At 37.5% G+C, this 20,528-nt stretch overlaps 1 protein-coding gene and 1 long non-coding RNA gene across 6 annotated transcripts in view; one reads left to right on the forward strand and one right to left on the reverse strand.

Annotated features, from left to right (window-relative positions):
* LOC122647682 overlaps positions 1–9,107 on the reverse strand; it is a 68,966-nt gene extending 59,859 nt beyond the window's left edge. For 3 of the 5 annotated variants that reach the window (XM_043841057.1, XM_043841055.1, XM_043841048.1), the window contains exons 1-7: positions 9,103–9,107; positions 6,593–6,777; positions 5,856–6,490; positions 5,236–5,396; positions 2,753–2,813; positions 2,166–2,231; positions 1,533–1,618 (exon numbers count right to left, since the gene is read on the reverse strand). In XM_043841057.1, the coding sequence (XP_043696992.1) occupies positions 1,580–1,618; positions 2,166–2,231; positions 2,753–2,813; positions 5,236–5,396; positions 5,856–6,490; positions 6,593–6,734 (1,104 nt within the window). In that variant the 5' untranslated portion in view covers positions 6,735–6,777; positions 9,103–9,107 and the 3' untranslated portion in view covers positions 1,533–1,579. Of the gene's footprint in view, positions 1–1,530; positions 1,619–1,709; positions 1,796–2,165; positions 2,232–2,577; positions 2,679–2,752; positions 2,814–5,235; positions 5,397–5,855; positions 6,491–6,592; positions 6,778–9,102 lie in introns of those variants that run through there. The other 2 variants (XM_043841040.1, XM_043841059.1) reach the window with 2 other exon arrangements.
* LOC122647731 lies at positions 5,522–19,400 on the forward strand. The gene is made up of 3 exons (XR_006330956.1): positions 5,522–5,654; positions 18,334–18,340; positions 19,390–19,400. It is a non-coding gene; the product is annotated as an uncharacterized LOC122647731 (long non-coding RNA).
* Positions 19,401–20,528: the final 1,128 nt, after the last annotated feature.

Below are 20,528 nucleotides of genomic sequence, written 5' to 3' on the forward strand. Positions count from 1 at the left end.
AGGTTATTGATTTGGGCAGATCCTTTTTTCCGCCTTTGCTGGTTTCGTCCTGAGCTTGAAACCGTGGTTGCATAAAGGTTTCAATCTCCCTGGTTTCTCTGTCGTAAGGTTGAAGACAACCTTCGTAAGTTGGTTTATTTAAAAACCTTATTTTATGAGTTCCAATAATACCCTTGTCTTTGTCTCTTATTCTCTTTTATCCATTTTTTACATTCCTTTTCTAGTTTACCCTTTCTACTAGAGAATTAAATTATTTTCCAAATCTGTTCCCTTGCTTCATTATTTTCCAATACCCCTTGAAAATTTTGGTTATTTACCAAATTGCCACCCTCCATAGCCATTCACGAAATTTTGGTTATTTTACTCATTGCATCCCATTGCTTTTTGTTTACCAAAAAGCCCTTGCAAAATTCTGATTATTTACGAAACTGCCATTACTTTTTCATCCATTCCCCTATTTGCCTACCCAATTGACCCTTGAAAATTCTGGTTTATTACCAATTTGCCCTTTGGCTTGGATTGTATTTCAAAGTGGATTTCCACCAAATTACAACCATGCCATCCTTTTTCCAACTCCATTCCATTTCAATAATTCCCTTCATATCCCATCCTTCGCTATTGGGTTGAGTTTGCCGTAAGGGGGAGATTGAAGTATTGAAGAGTATTGAAGATATTTGGTTGTTGCCTATTTGAGGACTTTCCGTTGGGTTGATACAGTGTTTTTCCGCTGCCTAATTCAGCTCGTTTCCGTTACTTGCTGCTCTAGTTATTTAACTTCAAAATTTTATGTCATTATGACAATCTGAGATTCATCACTGGTTAGCTATTGAAGATCGTTAAAAGCTGCCTTTTTTTGGAAGAAATTCTAATCCCGGTTTGCTGATCATGTCTATCCAGGTTTTGAAGATCAATTATTTCAAGTTTTTTAAGGTTTATTTGGGAGCTACATTCATCTGTCAAGCTGGATTCTGCTGCAACTTAGTTTCTTCTCATTTTGTTCAAGTTGGGCATTGATACCTTGTATGCGCGAACTTGAGGGGGAGTGTTTGCATTATTATGGAGTTTTTTTTTCCCTTTTAGTTCAAGCTGGATCTTCTTTCTTTACTTATTTGTATAATCCAGCTTGAGGGAGGAGTGTTGAAGTACTGTTCATGTGACACTGTTCACGTGCACAGTGATTTGGTTGATATGTGTATCTTCTATTTTCCTAGTCCTAGTTGGAGTCCTAGTTTCTAATTATGTCAAGTCCTAATTCTATTGTGAGTTGTTAGTCTTAGTTTCAGTTTGAGTTGTTAGTTCTAGTTCTTTTCCTATTGTAACTTGGAATCCTATCATGAATAGGAATTCCTAATCTGATTAGGAGTTCCCCTTTCTATTGTAATTTGAGATTATAAATACAAGCATTATGAGGGAGACTGATAAGAAAAACAGTTCTCTCCTCTTCCTCATCTTCTTCTCTTTCTCTTTTCTTCTCTCTAGAGTTACTGGTTACAGGTCCTAGGTTTTCTACAGTTCCAGACAATAGTACTTACTTCTTGTTATAACTGCTTTGTTTGAGCGCATAAAATTCAGAGAGATGTCATGGATTTGGTCCAAGCATCTCAGCAATCAGCCGCCACTACAAATTTCAACAAACACATTATCAATACTTTAAATTTTTTATTTTTAGAAAAATGCACAAAACCTATGACCAGTACAACAATTACCCCTTCAAAGATTTATCATCTGTCTACAGTTCACAGTGTTGTCTCAGACTAGTGTGCCAACACGTGCCAACATGAACTTGGCCTGTTCTCTTTTGAACATGAACTTGGAATGTTTTATTTCAGAATATATTCAGATCTATCTCAAGTAAATCATCAATCAAAGAAAGATTGCACCCTCATTTATTTTCTTTTTTTTTTTCCCTTGGGAAGAGAGGGGGGCAGGAATTCTGTGTTTGATGCACTACATCAACCCAAGAAAGTATTTTCATGTCCACAAAAAATGACTTGTGTTTCATGCAACTGATCATAGTAAAGAATAAATGAAGAACTAATAAAACGAATAATTAATATATTTATTTAAACAGAACGATTGAGGACTCCAAACAGAAACAAATTGATGGCTAAAACATATCATTTGCATAAAAAAGGAATTTATAGACAAGCAGAAAAAAAACACACCTCAGATTCAGTGAAGAAATCAGTAACCATATGCATTTTAGCTTCTTGAGGAGTCCATCCAAAAGTCTTCAGATCAAAGTTATAACTAAAGTTAGACGTATCTAGCCATTAAGCAACTGCATGCATTCCAACTGATGACTAGATAAAATTAAGTCATAACTGGCAACATGACATACACAGCTACACAGAGAGACAAATATTTAGCAGGCTTTTACCACTTATGAATGCTAAAATTTGGATACAATAACAGGAAGCAACCACTCATTTTCTATAAAAAGAGCACACATCCAGTGGCAAAATCGAGATTCCCAAATAGATATCTCAAATGCCATCAACTGTATATGAAATCATCCTTGTCACACAATCTAATACAGATTATGTTAGAAAAGGAGTACAAATCAAATTGACCCACTAAACAAGACTCATGGCATTTAAAAATATCTGATTTGGAAGCCTGCAACACAGTCCGAGATTGGTGTCAAAGGTCTGTAGGACAGGTTGCCACCTCACATTCTGTCCAAAATATTATTCTTCATCATCTGATAGTAGAAGGCACATAGAAGTTAAAAAAAAGTTAATTAGGATACCTCACGGGAGATGAATAAGTCTGGATACCCAAAATCCATAGAGGCTCGGTACGAGTAGTAGCTGGGAACATAAACAAGTATTAGAGCTTGAAACAGATCACACACACAAAGGACTCCTAAAGGTAGAACTTTAGGAATCAGCAAAAAAAGGGATTATAAACACAAACACAGGTGGGGGTAATCATCATGAAGCAGTGAATCTTATCAATTGTGTCCTGAAAATGTTCATGAAGGTTAGTGAACATGGTCAAATTTGCAAGTTCTTCTATGATCCTGAGACCTATGTTAAATGCATTGGAAAATTCAAATAAGGGTTAATCCTTGCCTCAAACTTACTTTGCACTCTCAAAATTAGTATCCAATCCTTAGATGGGCAAATTTATAGAGTAGCATCAGAACAGAACAGCAACAGCAAAGGGGAAAACCCCATTCCGCTACACCCTCATTTGCCATGACTACCAACCTCCGGCAGTGTTCGTCCCTTTATCCTCAAATCTCCATAATGAAGTTGCAGTTTCAATGTTACAGATCTTAGAACTCCATCATATTTTTTACAAGGAAAAAGAGAAAGTTCTCATTATAAAGGACTCTGCATTCTCAACGACAAACAGAAACAGAAATATCACATACACTACCGCACTTCTCATCTTTGGAATAAAACAACTGCGGCGCTTGAGTCATCAAAAATATACCATCTGTACGATTGCAGCCCAAAACACACTGAAACAGAAAAAGTTATGTAGCCATCGGGCGTCGTCTTCACCAAACATCTGTTCAATCTAATGAAACCTAGAAGTCTTCAAAGGAGCGATCATGGAAATCTGGTTTTGCCTCTGCCAAGAAATACAACATTGAACGAAATACTATGGATCCCCTGGGAGAGAGAAAAAAAAACCGCTTTCTTCTCAAAAATCGTCCTTAAATGCTGCGCCATTATTATTGTGCTATATACCAGCAACAGTTCTTAAAAGTGGCTGGGACTGGGGGGAGTTCTGTAGGCTCAAGTAAGGCCATTAGTGCCAGCATTGAGCAATGTTGGGGGCTCACTCAGCTACCTAGCGAAGTTGCAGACCAGAACCGGCACCTCAGCGAAGAGGCAAACCCTAGAAGCTTCAGCACTCTATGTTGGTTTCAGGGAGAGAAGGTCATCCAAAGTCCAAATTACTGTCACTATGTTGGACGAAAAATGAAATATTTCAAACCGCTTTTGGACTCAAGGGTGAAAAGACAAGAAATGCATCGTTAGGACATGTGCGTGATTGACCAGTGAACTGACAGGACCCATCTGCTGGTTATGAACATTAACATTTTCCTTATCAATTTATCACACATAAATGCAAAGATGAACAGATTAACCCGAATATGCAAGCATCTGCTAATTGATAGTCCAAAAGTATATCAAATAAAAAGTAAAACTGAAGTTCCCCTATGGTCAAAAGGTTTCATGTGCATTTTTATCATTGATCCACTTTGTGCCAATATGAAGCTAAAAATCCATCCTCAAAGAAGTACCTAATTTAACAAATAAGTTCAATATTTTAGCACCATCACCCCTACAGCCTCATCCCAACTATTCTGATCACTTAAGCAACTCCTCACTAGACCAAAGGTCATTTTGGGCAAAATCGATGCTGCAAAGCCAAGGGTAGCCAGAAACTTACAGAATAAAAAACATATATGGCTGAAGGATGGATGGATGAATATAAGGAGAGGTCCATTGAGAGGTGAATATATATATATATATATATATGTATGTATATGACGGCCCAGAAAACGGGAGGATAATGGACTGAGTCAGACAGCCCAGAACAGATATTTCAGAACTGAACCCCAAGCCTCTTATTCATGATAGTTGTGTTAGCAACAAAACTTTACTCTGAAATGTTTTATTTCAAAGGAATAAAATATGACAGAATGGTTCTATTTTTAAATTCTTTCTCAAAGGCCAACTGAGTATAGTTTAATTAAAAAAATAATATGATCTTAGCGCACTATCTATTGTTTTCAATATCAAAGTAATTCAAAGAAATGTACGAAGTTAGAGTTAGCATTCTCAATGCTTCAAGATACATAAGAACTATTAGCTTATTAAGACTGCTTCTATAACTTCATTAAGGTGTCCAGAAGTTTCAGAAAAGGTGTCCTGGTTTCTCGCCTCACCTCCTCTTCCAAGCAAACCCCTGGAGAGGGTGGCATTTGGCCATATGAGCAGCTAATCTGACTCGTTAACACAATGCCAATTGACAGAACCTCCTTGTCAGTTTTAGTATTAATAGAAATGCATAATGAAAGTTAAGTCACTGAATTTCATAACAAATGAATTTCCATTTTACATGTGCACTATGAGTCAAATTGATCACTGCTTTATTTGGGGATGAAAATCTACACATGCTAAAACAACTCCCATATAAGAAAATATCTACTATATCACATGAACTGGGAGGATCAAATGACAAGAAACACAAATGACATAGTACACTTACCTATCTGATGTTAAAAGTATGACTGGCAAACACCTTTCAGTCACACCCAATGCTATTAATCTCCAAAGAAGACTGTCATGATACATTGATGCAGACAAGGTCGAATCATCAGTTAGGACTGCATCCCGGAGAACATCAATATTGTTTATGACGAGCTTTGGCTGCTCAATATGGTAAGCATACATTCTATCAGTCAAATGAGCATTATAAACACCAGTATCATGAGCCAGACTATAAATAATAGAATTATAGTAAGTGCAATTTAAATGAGCATTAGAAATGCCAACCCGGATTAAACTCTTATTGTTTGTTGTGGTTTCTGTTCCTGATTTAGTTTCTCTGATGTTGATGCTGATATGTACAGAGGCCTGGTGATTTAGGATGCGAGTTTGAGTAGCTTTTGTATTCAGGGGTATCTTGTGTTATGTACTGTTTCTGATCATTGCTAATGAAAGTTTTGTTTCCTATCCCTGAAAGAAAAGAGTGGTTCCTGACACTTGGAACTGATTTAAAAAATTGTAAACCAACCTAGCACCATTAAATTTCCAAATTATGCTGATCTCAACAACGGCAGAGTGGCAGACAGACAACCCACGAAGATGAAACCGATATTCATTTACCTGGAAGTTATCAACCTCAGCAGCGGCGGAGAGAAGTTCCAACAACAAATATGGCCAATCAGTGGAAGAATTGGCCAGGGACCTCGAGAAACCACCAGTACGGTTCAAGTGGGAGACTGCATTTGCTCTCCAGCTCTGATGAATTTGAAGGACCTCCTTGGCAAGTCGAAGCGACAGCAGAGCTTCTCTGAAGTACGAGGTCTCTTCGAGCGTCAAAGTCTTACCTTTGTCATCCAACCCAAGGACCGCATCAATCTCATTGGCTTTTGATCGAGCAGATAGTGCGAATAACGCCCTGGACCACGATGTAGAAACCTTGTCGTCGATGGTAGTAGAGCTGTGAGTGTGGTTTTGGAGAATGCTGCGGAGGGCGGAGTTTAGGCTGTGCCATTTATTGAGGGTAGAGAAGACTTGCTGAGGGCCAATGGTACCGAGGCGGACACCCCTTTGGACCATTGATTCCAGGCAGCGTTCGAGCTGCGAACGAAGAGAAGGGAGGGTGGGAGGCGGCACATTGGACCAAGAGGCCCATGGAGAGGATTGATTGCTATAGATACGATGATGATCTTCGACGGAGAGACCAAAATCGACATAGCCGGTGATATGGGGGCCTTTGTTCCAGTCATCGAGAAGACCTGAAAGAACAAAAGTAATAATCAAATAAGAAAATACGGATTTAACGACGGAAAGATGGATACATGGCAGATAGACTGAAAAACGCAAAAATGAGAGATTACGGTTGAGGATGAGAGTAGTTTTGCCAGCGCCTCTTAGACCGTGAAGAATGAGAGGTTGAGAGACACGGAGGTGCTGGACATGATTGTTCAGCACCGTCTCTAACAATGGCCGCGGGATTATTTTCCACGCCTTCTGCGCCATTATTCTCTTTCTCTTCCGCCACTGATCAGATTGTTCTCCACTTCTCTTTCTTGTTTGAACCTGGGCAACGAGACGCTCTTACCACGGTGATAATACAGTACGTGTTTAGTACAAGTTTAATATGATTCATCTGTAAAAATCCGCGAGCAAAAATACACATATGATATTATGGGAAAAAGAACTTTGTCTGGGAGTGTGTTATACGTTAGCAGTCTATCTCTCTTATTCCCATATGAAAAGACATCTTTGCCCTCTTAATTTGAGGAAGATAGAGATAAACACATGGGAGCGCTGACATAGGCCACACTATCGACTGCTTCTCATGATATATTCATGGATAAAGTTTTCTTCTACCCATAAAGGATGGTTCACCCACCATCCTAAGGTTCACAAACCCCAATAGTGTTTTAGTATTTTTCCAAAAACCCTAGTGATGCCTTCTCCCCGCCCTCTCTTGCCCCACGGTGAATTGGAGGGTGGAGGGAAACTTGATCCAATATTCATTATGCAAGAAACTAATATTAATCGAGAAGGAACACTATTACAAGGGTGCATGTGGTGTGATGCCCCTACGCCTAGACACATGGGTGGGCAAAATGACCATCATTCCCACATGTAAAGGTGGAATTTTTCAGGTGCGCGATGTATCTGACACAGGGGCAACTTACCGTACACTTTAGTAATTTAACACTTAATCCGCATAACTCATATAAACACAATTTAGTAATTTAACACTTAATCCCTTGTTACATAGCATAAGATTATCATATTACACATTAAAGTATCAATGACATCGTCTCATTAGACAACTTATAAAATAATTGGGAAAGACAACGATACTTGGTCTTGGTCACGTTGAAATGCGTGGCCCCTACACCCAGACACAGTTACGCGCAAAATGATCATCATGCCCTAGGGATTTCCGCCTTTACATGGGGGCACTGTGGTCATTCTGTGTGACCCTGTGTCTGGGCGCAGGGGCCGCGTACCACACGCGACTAGGTAGCATTCTTTCTCCCAAACTAATTTGTGGATATATCTCGAGTGTCTACTAGGTGTGGGAGCCTGTAGGAATTCTCTTATGTGTTTGATATGAGTTGCCGATTGTGGCAAGTTGGTAACTGAGGAAAGCAAGTACGTACTACAATTGCCTGTGAATTTAGGTGCATAATTGAAACTGAAAGAGAAAGGGATAACATGACTTGTTTGATTGGAGGCAAAAGGATCACCAGATGTCTCTGTAATGCTTGAATCTAGAGTAGACGAACAAAATACACATCCCCTAGACATCTTTGTAATGCTTGAATATGGAGTGGACAAACAAACCCCCCCCTAGATGTCTCTATAATGCTTAAATTTGGAGCTAACAAACAAATACACACATAAGGCCAGTGGATTAATTTGGGGTGGTAAGGCTTTGCATAGCAAAACTCTGTGATTTACAAGATGGACAGGCAAGGTGAGAATAGCGAGACCGTGAAGGGGAAGAAAATTTCTTAAAGGACAATTGACCATACTTGATAACTATTAGGGAAAAAGCTCAGTTTCTTCTTCAAATGCACTGGTGGTCTCTACAAATCCCATCTCAATGAAGAGAGGGATATCCCCTGTTGTTCAATTCCAAAGCTAAAGAGACCCAGAAGCCTCTCCAAGTTCTCAGAAAGTAACTTGTATCTTAACAACAACCCATGAAGGAAAGAGCGGAGAAGGAAACGTGCACCAATTACCTGAGAAATCTAGGGCACTTGGCCCTCATAGATGGAGAAGAGGAAGGAGGTTGTCGTACGATCAAGATTTAGACTTAGGGTTACGAATCATAAGGCCTAAGAAGATGAAGAATGGACAATGGACAAATGAATCGAGATTTTGTTTTTTAAATAAAGCAACATTTTTTAAAGCTTATGTTTCACATACAATACGCATTTAATATGTGCCTTTATAGGATACGTATTTTATCATATCGAAATTATTATTTGGAAAATGATGTTTTTTAAAATCATACATATGCGTACATGTATTATACGTGTATTTACTAACTATGCTTTTTAGTCTCCTTTTTGTGGCTAAAGAGAGCTAAGTGTCACCCATTCACGGACGAGTCCATGTTGTCTTTTATCATAAAGAATAATTGGGGCTCATGGATCCTGTAATCTCCACAGGTAGACCCAACCAAATAGATACGAATATGTGTTTGCAAAGCCTGGATCCTCACCCCTGCAGGGGAGAGGTGTTACTCTCCAACAATATTTATATTGTTGCCATGTGTTTTTCACATAGCCGATAACTCTTTCTCTAGGTAGTCAGTCATTGTTATTTTTTAAAATATCTTGAAAAATAATGGGACCTACGTATTCCTTATATCTCCTACCTCCTACTTCTCTGTTGTTCCTCATGTCATGTCCTTGCTCGCCATGAGAACTACTACAGTCTACAGCCGAAGATCTCATCAGTATGCAGGGATGGTGCACAACAAAGGGGCTATTGGTGGCAGTGGTGTGCAACGAAGAGTGAAAATGTTATGGTGGGTTTCAAGGGTTCAATTGTCAGTCTAGGCAGATCAATTGTTGTGTGATTAGTACTTGCGGATGGGTAATGGGTAAGGGGGTATGGCAGGTGTAGGGCTAGGTGCGGTGAGGATTTTGGCATGGAGGGGTGTGGAAGGATGATGGGTAGGTGCTGGATAGGATAGTGCGCATGGGTGGCAATGCACCAGGGGCGGTGATGGGGCTGGGGCACAACGCACAAGGTAGGGCTGGTGCTCAAAGTTGGGATGCACAATGGTGTTGGGTGGGTGCAATGGCAACGAGGCTGAGAGGAGCATTGGTTGGGATCTAACTGGATTCAGCGGCCTTAGTTGCAACTGATGTTGGCATTGCAGTTGGTGTTGGCACTAATGTTGCGATCGAAGCTTGTGTGTAGTTTCGGGCAAAGGAGAGGGATTGTCATGGAAAACCCATGCCTAATTGGCTAAATCATTGTTCTATTCGTTTGAGTTGTAAATATCATGTACTATGTCATGGGCCATTTAAGGATTGGATGTGTAATAGCATTCTAGTCTTGAAATGTAAATTACACATTCTTGAGTATATGTAATGATTTTTTTTCTTTCATTTTGAAGTGTGGATGCATATGTATAGCAATAAATCTTATAAATAAAATTTTTTTTTAATTAGTAAATCTTTTACAACAGAATTTAATTTCCATCCCAAAATATGGTTACCTATTCCGCTGTATATAATTTACTTTTATACAACAGAATAATATTCTTCGTATGTAATCATATATATATAACTTTATATGACGATATATTTATACCGTCGTATATATCAATTGAACTGATGGTGGACATTTTCGTCGTAAATAAATTTTTTTTTGTGACGGAAACAAGCTTTTGTTTGTTGTAGTTATTTTAATTTAAAAAACTAATATTTTGTACTAGCTGCGCAAAGGTTGCACAGTATTACCACGCATGGCACAATATCCAAACCACACTTCGGTGGAACATGCTTTTGTTTGAGTTATGAGGGGTTTAATCTCATCATCGGTTTCTCAGGAATTTTTTTTTATGTGGGATTAAACTTCTTCCCACATCGTGATAATTTCATGACCCACACCTTCATTGTTGATGGCTAAATTGGAAAAAAGGGCAAAATTAATTAGTCCCATGGCTCATATCTGAACCACGGAAATAACTTATGACACAATCGAATATATCAATAATGGGACCAAACGAGCTTTAATGTTTGATATAACTTCATGTTAGATCCAGTCATTGATTTCGAGTCTTCAAAGTCATAATTTCTCCTAAGTCCTACAATGTCTCTCGTTTCGACTAGTCTTACTCTGCTTTGCACGACCTGAGAGAACTTGTCACGATGTGGCCAACATGCGTGCGGATTGTATTATGAAATAAAAAACCCCTAAACATATGAAAAAAAATATTTTCCAAATATGCATCTGGGTATTAAGCAATTTGTAATATACACCCAATATTTCAAAAGCACCAACCACCAGTATGTGATGACATAGACGGTAAGTAAATGTCATTTTTCCCATCCGTTTTTGTTTTTTTTGCTGTTTTCGAAATGTTTGATCATATTTTTGACAGTCCCATTTAATTTTTAAGGTGTTTTAAATGCGCCGTTCTTAATAAAGCTTTTTTGTTGCTCCTGTTTAACTAATTACAACATGGACTTTATTGCTGAGTTCAGATATTACTAGGGAGTGAAGTGAGCGACAAGAGAAAGATGAAGAAGAACCAGGGAGGGTCTTCAAGGATTCAGGGATTTGGAGGCGAGGGGGTGGTGGTGGTGTTTGCTGAAATATTAAAGGCGGTGGTGGTTGTTATCATGAATAGCCATGGAATTTAATTTGGGCATTTTGGGACAGTTGATGCTGCCAATGCTTGGTGGAACCAAGAGAAGTAAGATAGTAATTAGTAATGGACAATGTGGTCAATCCACGGTTTTAAAAAAAAATCTGAAATCGGGAATCGAATAAGTGAAGTAAAAACTAAGACTTTTTGACGGGCAGAGAAGGAGAGAGAGACTCTCTTACTCAAGGACACCAGTAATTGCAGAGGTGTGGGCTTCCCAAACCTAGTCTTTTGTAGGACCTTTGTTTCTTTATCTGAAAAGTAACAAACAAAAGACAGAGGAGAAAAGGACCAACTTTAATAGGATTTTTTTTACTTGTTTATGTCACTAATCTTGCAAAAATATCTCCATACTAAATTCTTGGATTTTTTTTTTCATTTTTGAAGTTGCTTGGATTTTCTTCTTTTGGGAGACAATTTAAGGTGGAATCATGGCTACCTAATTCTTCTGGTACCTAGTTATTAGGCATAATCTAAGAGTCTAAAGAAAGAAAAATGAGATAACCTTGTATCTGATGACCATATGGTTGAGATCATGATTTAAGGTATTGGTAACATATCGGCTGATATGTATCGTTATCGTCGGTACATGATATGGATACCTTAGGGTTGAACGTATCGGTCATGGTATTTTACCCAATATTTTTTGGTCAATACAATGGCCAATCCCAAAAAATGAATCAAACTAACCGTATCGGGCCAATTTAGACCGATCCGTATCAATATCAAAAGAGAGCAATTTCTTACAATAAACGTATGATCAATCAAGTCATTTCTCATCCAAAACATGTTTCAGTTATCACCATTCATTTCTATTTGCGAATCCATGAATCCAAACAAAAAAAAATTATTGTCGTATAACAAAATAGATGCAAGTGTGACAGAGTGTAGTGCAGCTCTTCCTGTTCAAGTGTAAAATTTAAGGTCTTAATTCAATTGTGGCCCATTTTCTATTGCACATTTTGTCATTTATTGGTCTATAGTTTCTCAAAGTTTCTGTTTCTTTGCCTTTTTCATTTGCATTATTTTTGACTTGATACAGTAAGAAAAAGGGTTCAAACGGCTCTCATAGGTTGAAGAATGTGGAAATGAAAATTCCAGCCTCACCTAATTACCTGCCATGCAACTTTACCTTGGTATAACTCCATCTACTTGTCACCTGCTCTTCTATTTTTAGTAATCTAAAACCCAAATTGATGTGATGTGGGCTTCAACATCTAGCTAAGGACCTAATTTCAGAGCAATTTGACGTTTCCATGACTCATCATCGGTTTTTTGGAAGTATGAAGATATGTGATAAGATTGAAATTATACCGATTTGCCCAATGTGATTATTATATAATCCTTGTAAAATTGAATGAAAAATCGAGATCTCAAATCAACATGATGGGTCCACAAATATTTGAGAGTGTAATTAAATTAAGGCGGCGTGGATATGGATAACTATTTTTATCATCTAAGACCGAAATTGACAAAAAATCAATTTATTTCAATGATCATGTTAATGTTAGGAATTGTGGATATATTTGTCTCCTTTGTCCAGTATCATCAAAGTTCTTAAAACTAAAATGGAAAATGCAAACCAAAAAGCTGTCCGGTTCAAATTGCCTTTAAACAAATATTTCATGGTTTCTGGACAGCTAGCTGCCTTGTGCAACATGCTTAGGTCCTCTGATGTCAATTTAGAATCAAAATCGAAATCAATCGTCTAAAATTGAATTGAATCAAATTAAATCGGTTTAGTATTTTAAAATTTGAAAATTTATATTTGTTCAGTTCGATTTCGGTTTCATGATTGAAACCATCAAATCGAACCAAATTATCTATTTTCAAACTGAATAAAGCATATTCTTTATTAATGTTTTAATTAATGTAGATGATAAATTTTATTCTATTTTAATGTTTGAAAAACGTTTAGTGGATTATGACTAAGGGGCTCTTTTTGTTGTAAAGATGTAAAAAAATTTGCCGTAACACCTTAAATAGGGTCCAAACTACATGGTTAAAATCAAATAAAAAACTGAACCATGTCGGTTCGATTCTGATTTAGAAACTTATGCTCTTATTCAGTTTCGATTCGATTTCGATTTTCACATGTTGTATCTTGAATTGAACTGATTGACGCCCTTAGTTCCACACATAGTATTCCCCTTGTCAATTGTTCTTCTCCCTTTGTGTTAAGTATTTGATCGATACGTCAAAAACTCTAGAGTTGATGAATACATTAAATCAAACCCTTAAACCTATTTCATACTAGGCTGGCTACCATCCATACACTAGAGTGGGTCCCATTAGGCACATAACAGACTGACTCTCACTCTAGGCAATTTCCACTTTTGCGGTAGATAATCCTTTCTTGACGGTTTTCACTCTATTCCTAGTAGCCTTCTTCTAGGTAGCCATTTCTATGACTCGAACACGTGACATAGTGGCTGGCTCTACTACCATATATAAAGTATTTGATCGATACGCCAAAAGCTCCAGAGCTGATGGAACGCGTTAAATCAAGCTCTTTAACATATCTCATTAGGGCTGTAAACGGATCGGATTCAGTTCGGATAGTGATATATCTGCATCTGCATCCGATTAGCTATCGGACGGATTCGGATAGTGCTAAACAAATATGAATACGGATACGAATCGGATATTTTATCTATTTACTTGTAAATATAGCTTTTCGGAAAGCTATAGTTTATCCGTATTCGCATCCGTTTAGTTTTCGGACGGATTCTGATAATGCAAAATGGATACAAATACAAATACAAAAACGGATTTCAGTTATTCATTTACATCTCTATACCTCATATTAGACTGATCCAATCTAATGGTCATATACTAGAGTGAATCCCATTAGGTACATAACACTTTATAACATTAAAAAAAAAAAAAAAAAAAAAAAACAAAGGAAACCAAAAAGAGGGTTAACCGATTTTTTCTAATTCAACAACCGGTTAGGTCGACTTGCATAGCAATAAGTTTCAAGAAATTATCAAACACCGCCATACCCATTCTTATGATAAGTCTTATCACTGCCTCTGTGCTATTCACTTTCTTTCCTGGCTCTGAAAGTTATTGGGTTCAAGTGTTCAACGGTCTTCACAAACTTTAATGTCAGCATTCAAAGCTTCGGTCACTGAGAGTAAGTGCTTTTCTTGAAGAAGGTAAAAAATCCCTCTATAATTAAATATCATATGCTGGTCCTCCTTTTAGGGATTTCCCACTTGCTTTCCACTTAATATATAGTACCGTTTGGACGTCTCTACTGTGGGCAACCCAATTATGAGTAGAAGGGGGCCCAGCCAGCCAGCCCATCGTAAGAGTACCGTTTGTCCAGAGTTCACCCTTAGACAGTGTTTGGTATGTATTATTGAAATGCATTCTAGTTCAGGGTGTCAATCGATTTGGTTTCGGGTATTCGGTACTGTGGGCAACCCAATTATGAGTAGAAGGGGGCCCACCCAGCCAGCCCATCATAAAAGTACCGTTTGTCCCTCCAGAGTTCACCCTTAGACAATGTTTGGTATGAATTATTGAAATGCATTCTAGTTAAGGGTGTCAATCGGTTCGGTTTCGAGTATTCGGTCAGGATTCGATTCGGTTCCATGCATTGTAGGTGTGACCCGAAATCAAACCGATACCCAATTCGGTTTTGCACTTGCAACCGAATCTGAACCCCCCTCGGTTCGGTTCGATCTCGGTTCTATTTCGATTTCATAAAACGGTTTTCATTCGGGTCTCATTTGGTTTTTACTGCAATATAATTCGGTTCTTGTATATGGTTCCTTTTTTATTATGGAATGACAACACCATCAAACCTTCAAATTGACAATACTACTTTGTTTTTAGTAAATTTCAAAATGCCTTGCCGATTAGATATTTGGATCGTTTGGACTTAGGAGAAAATGGAACGTTTGAATTTGAAAGAATTGTAAGATTAACTTGAAGTAAAAGAGTAAGACTAAAATAAAAGCAATAAAATAGAAAAGGGAATATGAAAAACCAATCGGTTAGAGAATTAGAGTTATAGTGATAAACAATTACCAAAAAACAAATACGGTTTTGATTACTTACTTACTTTAAATCTTTAATTACTTAATTATCTTATTAAATATCTTTTACCCAATTAAAAGAAATAGGGTTTGGGGATTAAATGGGTATTCGGTTTGGTTTCGGTTTAAACCGATGGTTTTGGACATGGAATCGAAATCGAACCGAATCGAATTAATATATCTAATATTTGAACCGAAACCAAATCGAATTAATTCGGTTCGACTCGACTCGGTTAATTCGGCTCAGTTTCGGATTCGGTTTTCGATTTCGGTTAGATATTGACACCCTTAATTCTAGTGTTATCTAAAAAAAAAGAAGAAATGCATTTTAGTTCGATTGTATTCTTGGACCATAAAACCAAGAATGCGAAATCAACCTAGAATTAAGGATGTAAACAGATCAGATTCAGCTCAGATACGGATCGAATGTAATCGGATCCAGATATTCTTTGGTCGAGTACGGATACCTCGAAATGGATTCGAATATGGATCGAATTCGGATTTTTGACCATCCATTTACATCGCTGCCTTGTGCAATCCAGACTTTCCTCCCCCTAGAAGATACAATTCACTCTCAATCCATATTTCTTAGATCATGATTATCTTTTCTTCATATTCTAGAACCTGTTGAATCTTCAAAAAACCTCAAGATCATTATTTACTTAATTTTTTGTTATTAAGTATTCAGATTTTTTTCGAACGGATTTTAATCAGAGTAGTTGGATTTTTTTTATCCGGATATCTCTAAACGAATACGGATGCGGATCGGATTCGGACTTTCGGATATCCATTTACATCCCTACCTAGAATGTATACCAAACACAACTTAATTATTAATTTAAGGGTGTCTAACCGTCGATTTGGTTGAATTTCAATTGGTCCGATTTAGGGTTGATAAAGAGTTAGGTATACAAAATTCCAATCCAAAACCAATTGCTATCGATTCGGTTGGTTTTTGTCTTTCTATTGATTTCTTTTAACGGTCTCTTATTGGTCTGATCTTCGATTTTTTTCTGATTTCGATTCAAACGATCGGTCTTACAGTTGATTCAGTCAGTTTCAAACTTTTCCGATTTTTAAAATCAAAATCGATCCAATAAAGATTTGGTCCAATCAGTTTTGATTCAGTTTCAATCGGTTCAACCAGTCCGGTCTCAAATTTTTTACTCTCCTAATTATAACCAGGGAACTTGGAGGTAAAGACCAATTTAGGCACCAGAAATCTTGTTTCACACACAAACCAGACCCATTCAGAAGCGAAAAAATAGAAAAAAAAAATTGAATTTCAGAATGTATTCTAGACATAAAATCTATTCAAAGAACATATCATTCCTTTGTGTTGATCCAGCACTGCAACTGTTTTTTAGTCCATTTAAAAACTGTGTCGGCTGTTGGAACTGATATTTGTAGATGGGACTGAAACTGTTACCATCAGTGACTATCATGAGTTTGGTAATGTTCTTTCCTTGTAGATTTTTGAAACACAAAGGAAAGGAAAGGAAGAAAATTAGAAAATGAGGGGAACAAATGTAACGTGTTCATTCAAGAACACATGTCCATAGGGCCATAGAGCTCAATGATCATGCATCGACATTAGATTTTTCCCTTTTTGGATCCAAAGAATGAAAAGTAGTTGGAACTTGGAATCCATAAATAATGTGGATCCCTCACTTGGAAATATTGTAGAATACCTAGGAGCCATGGATCCTAATATGAGCCAACGTTAGGGCATGTTTGGTTGGCGAGAAGAGAAAAGAAAGAAAAAAACACCAAAAAACAGAGAAAAAAATACAAACTCATCACAAGTAACATCATTATTTTTGTTTAGAAAGAAAATTTTATATGATAATCATAAATATATAGATAAATTTAGTGTAATCGAGATGGGAGGATGTTGGAATGAATGAGTGGTAAAATTAGAAAGAAACACAAAAAAAAAAAATAAATAAATTAGAGATAATTTAACTGTAACTCCGATACATTATCGGTTGCAAGAAAATGGTTTGAAGTGGTATGGACATGTGCAATGGAAGTTTTTAGATGCTCCAATACGGAGGAATGACTTGATTTAGGTTAAAAGAGCTAAAAGAGCAAAAAAGGCATGCCTAAAATGACTATAGGAGAAGTGGTGAGCAAATACATACATAGCTTAGGCCTTGTAACAAGTACGGTTTTGAATAGAGTTGGTTGGATGGAAAGGATCCATGTAATCGAGCCCATTTAGTTAGGATGAGGCTGAGTTGAGTTGAGTTGAGTAAATCCGGATCAGCTACCCACATGGGGACGGGTGGGGACAAATCTGACCCCTCCATGGGGCATGGGTACCACACCCCCATGAAGAGTTCAGATCTGTCCCCACCCGTTCCTATGTAAGTAGCAGATCTGAACTCTGAGTTGAGTTATATGTTTTTCTTCTCTTGCCAACTAGATATTAGTGATTTCTTTTTTTCAATTTTATGGATATAAGTGTATTCGAGAGTTCGAACTTTTAAGAGGGCATGCAACAATGTTTAAGAAAAAAAGAACAATGAAATGATTGAATAAACTATAGGCAAAAGTATTTCTCGATGGGCACACTTAGAGAGTTTTATGGAGGAGCATAATAATTTTGCCATATGGAAGGGAGACTGGCGATATACAGGATACATGTTAAATTTCTTACCCAAATTCAATCATTTATCTTACCTGGTAATGGGATATCTTTCTCTTTATGTCCATGCATCCCCGTAGTGGTCAACACACCTTATTGGTGGTCCTTAATTTTTCAATGTCTTATTTTGTTACTTGACAAATTCCCTTCAGGCTAAATTATGACATATGAACAAGGGATAAAGGTTGTTGAAAAATGAATCCTATACTGATGCAGAAAAGAATGGAAATCGCAAACAACAATCACAAAACCAAACACAAGCAATTTACGTGGATCGACAAGATTGTCTATGTCCATGGTGAGATGAGATCTGCTTCACTATCAATGAAGAATAGGGTTACAGTCGCTCCTCCTCACACCTCTCTCAGAGTGCATTACAAAGAAAGAACTCTCGCAACAAATTTATAGCGAAAATCTATAAAGGATTTTACCAAAATACTCATATAATATATTATACTAAAAACACAAATTTTTTTTTTATAAATTATATAATACGGATGTCAATAAGAAAATTCCATGTAGGAGATCTTTCGTGTAATATTTTGTCTTTGCCAAAACTTGTATGCCAAACATTATTTTCAAACCCACTACTTCTACATATTACAGGTCACAATTATACACTAATAGAAATTGTAGTCGGGCCTGAGCCCAGGAAAAAGCCCAAGAAGCTTGGATACTTAGATAGTATTGGGCGTGCTATTGGCCGGGCTGAGCATGGGCTGATGATTCTTTGGGCCAATCAAGTTTTAAACTTTGTGGCATCAGCTAGAAGCAACGATAGGTCATGTTAGGGAATAATCTCAACCTGGAGAATCCGAGCGGGTGGTACGTTGAATTAAGAATTGCTACCTTTACCTTGCTTTTCTCACTCCACATTTGGAGTGGGTTACATTTAGCTCTCTTTGGTGTATTTTAAATTTATGTTTCTTAGACATATAAACATAAATAAATGTGGTTGGTATGATTTATGAACCTTAAATCTTATTAAAATAAATCAATATAATACACATAAATTCATAAACAGCTCAAGAGTTGTTTATGATTTATCATCATAAACTGTTAATGTTTATTTTTGCGAGTATCATTAATGAACATGTGCATAATTGGTAATTAAGTGAGGTAAAATTAATGAAAGTTAAAACAAAAGCTGCCTCTTGCTCTTCTCTCTCTCTCTTAACATATATTATATTATATAATATATAAAACATATAATACAATAATATAATATATAAATATATTATGGGAACTCGCAGATATGGTAGTGTTCAATAGATATGGTTTGATGGAGCCAAAGGTTCCAATACTTCCAACATGAATTACTACTACTTTGGAGATTGGTTCTTCATGGTGAAGGAATTGCAGGGCTCCATCAATATCTTCTCAGACATAGGCCCTGACGTGAGATGGGTTGGAGACGAGAAGGGATACGTTGGTGTTAGAGCAAACACCAACCAAAAACACGAAAGAAAACAAAAACAGGGCAACATGACACAGAGATTTAACGTGGTTCACACACCAATATGGTGTTTTACATCCACGGGCGAAGGTGAAGATGATTCATTATGCAAATTGGAGAAAAAGAAAAATTACAATGGAGATCTGTCAAGAACACCTAAAACGGCACTGCTGCTCTCTCCTAGAAACCCTAAAACGAAAACCCCAAATTTTACTCGTCTTTACAATAAAGCAGGTAAATAACATAAATACTCCTCCATCGAATCCGAGTCGATCCATCGGGTCGGGTCGAACCGTACCGTGGGGGCTTTGTCCCCGCATCCCCAACGAGATCAGTGATGAGCTCCGGGCTTGGGCCTATCAGTCCAAGCCCTTCACTACCATCACAGATCTCAGAAAAAGTTCCATTCGGGTTGCCACAAAAAATGTCGAATCGAGTCATTCTTCGATATGGGTCCAAGAATTCGAGACATACATAACAGTTGGGAGTACCTGTTGGTCGACCATTAATCGGACTTCACTGAGGATAGGAGATGGAAGCATCGTTGGGCGATTATTCTGTGTCTAGAAATCCAATCAAAATCAAACACTTTAAATAATTGCAGACAATAATGAAAGTTAGAACTGTTATTGGTGAAGCCTTATCCTAGTTCAGAAAGCGCTGTGGCGTTCCTTCGGCAGGTTGTTTTACCTTTGAATCACGCTTAAATGTCCTAAAAGTGCATACTTTAGTGCCAAAGGCTTAATTCCTATAGAGCTCGTCGAGATCTTCGATTTGATATGTATTTCACCTTATTTTTTGTTCAAATCTCGAACCAGATCGGGTGAATCTCTAGGGGCAGTTTTGTACATTCTGGGTTAGGGGGTTTCCTATATACTATAGCTATCTCTTTAAGAGGTGTGTGAGAGAGGGTTTGTATTTGCTTCACAGAAATAGTGGATTCATACTATTGCTCAGCCGTGGATGTAGCCTTTCTTCTTGCGGGTGAACCGCGTAAAATCTTATCTTTTGTGAGTTTGATTTCTCTTTCTCTTTGCTTTCTTCTGCAAAATCGCTATTTGTTTTTCTAACAAGAACCTTATGATGACGAAATGATGGGGATAACTCCACTTATCTGAACATGGGTGATCCAAGAGGGACTGATTGGGTTCCCCCTAAATGCGACGTTTCGATCCGAACTGGTTGATTCTGGCACAAATCAAAAGCACCAAAGCCATTGAGCTAGCTTCTCGACGTCTACTGCAACTCTGTGGGAAGAAACTGC

Source organism: Telopea speciosissima, chromosome 1 (genome assembly GCF_018873765.1).
Source record: "Telopea speciosissima isolate NSW1024214 ecotype Mountain lineage chromosome 1, Tspe_v1, whole genome shotgun sequence".
NCBI lineage: Eukaryota > Viridiplantae > Streptophyta > Magnoliopsida > Proteales > Proteaceae > Telopea > Telopea speciosissima.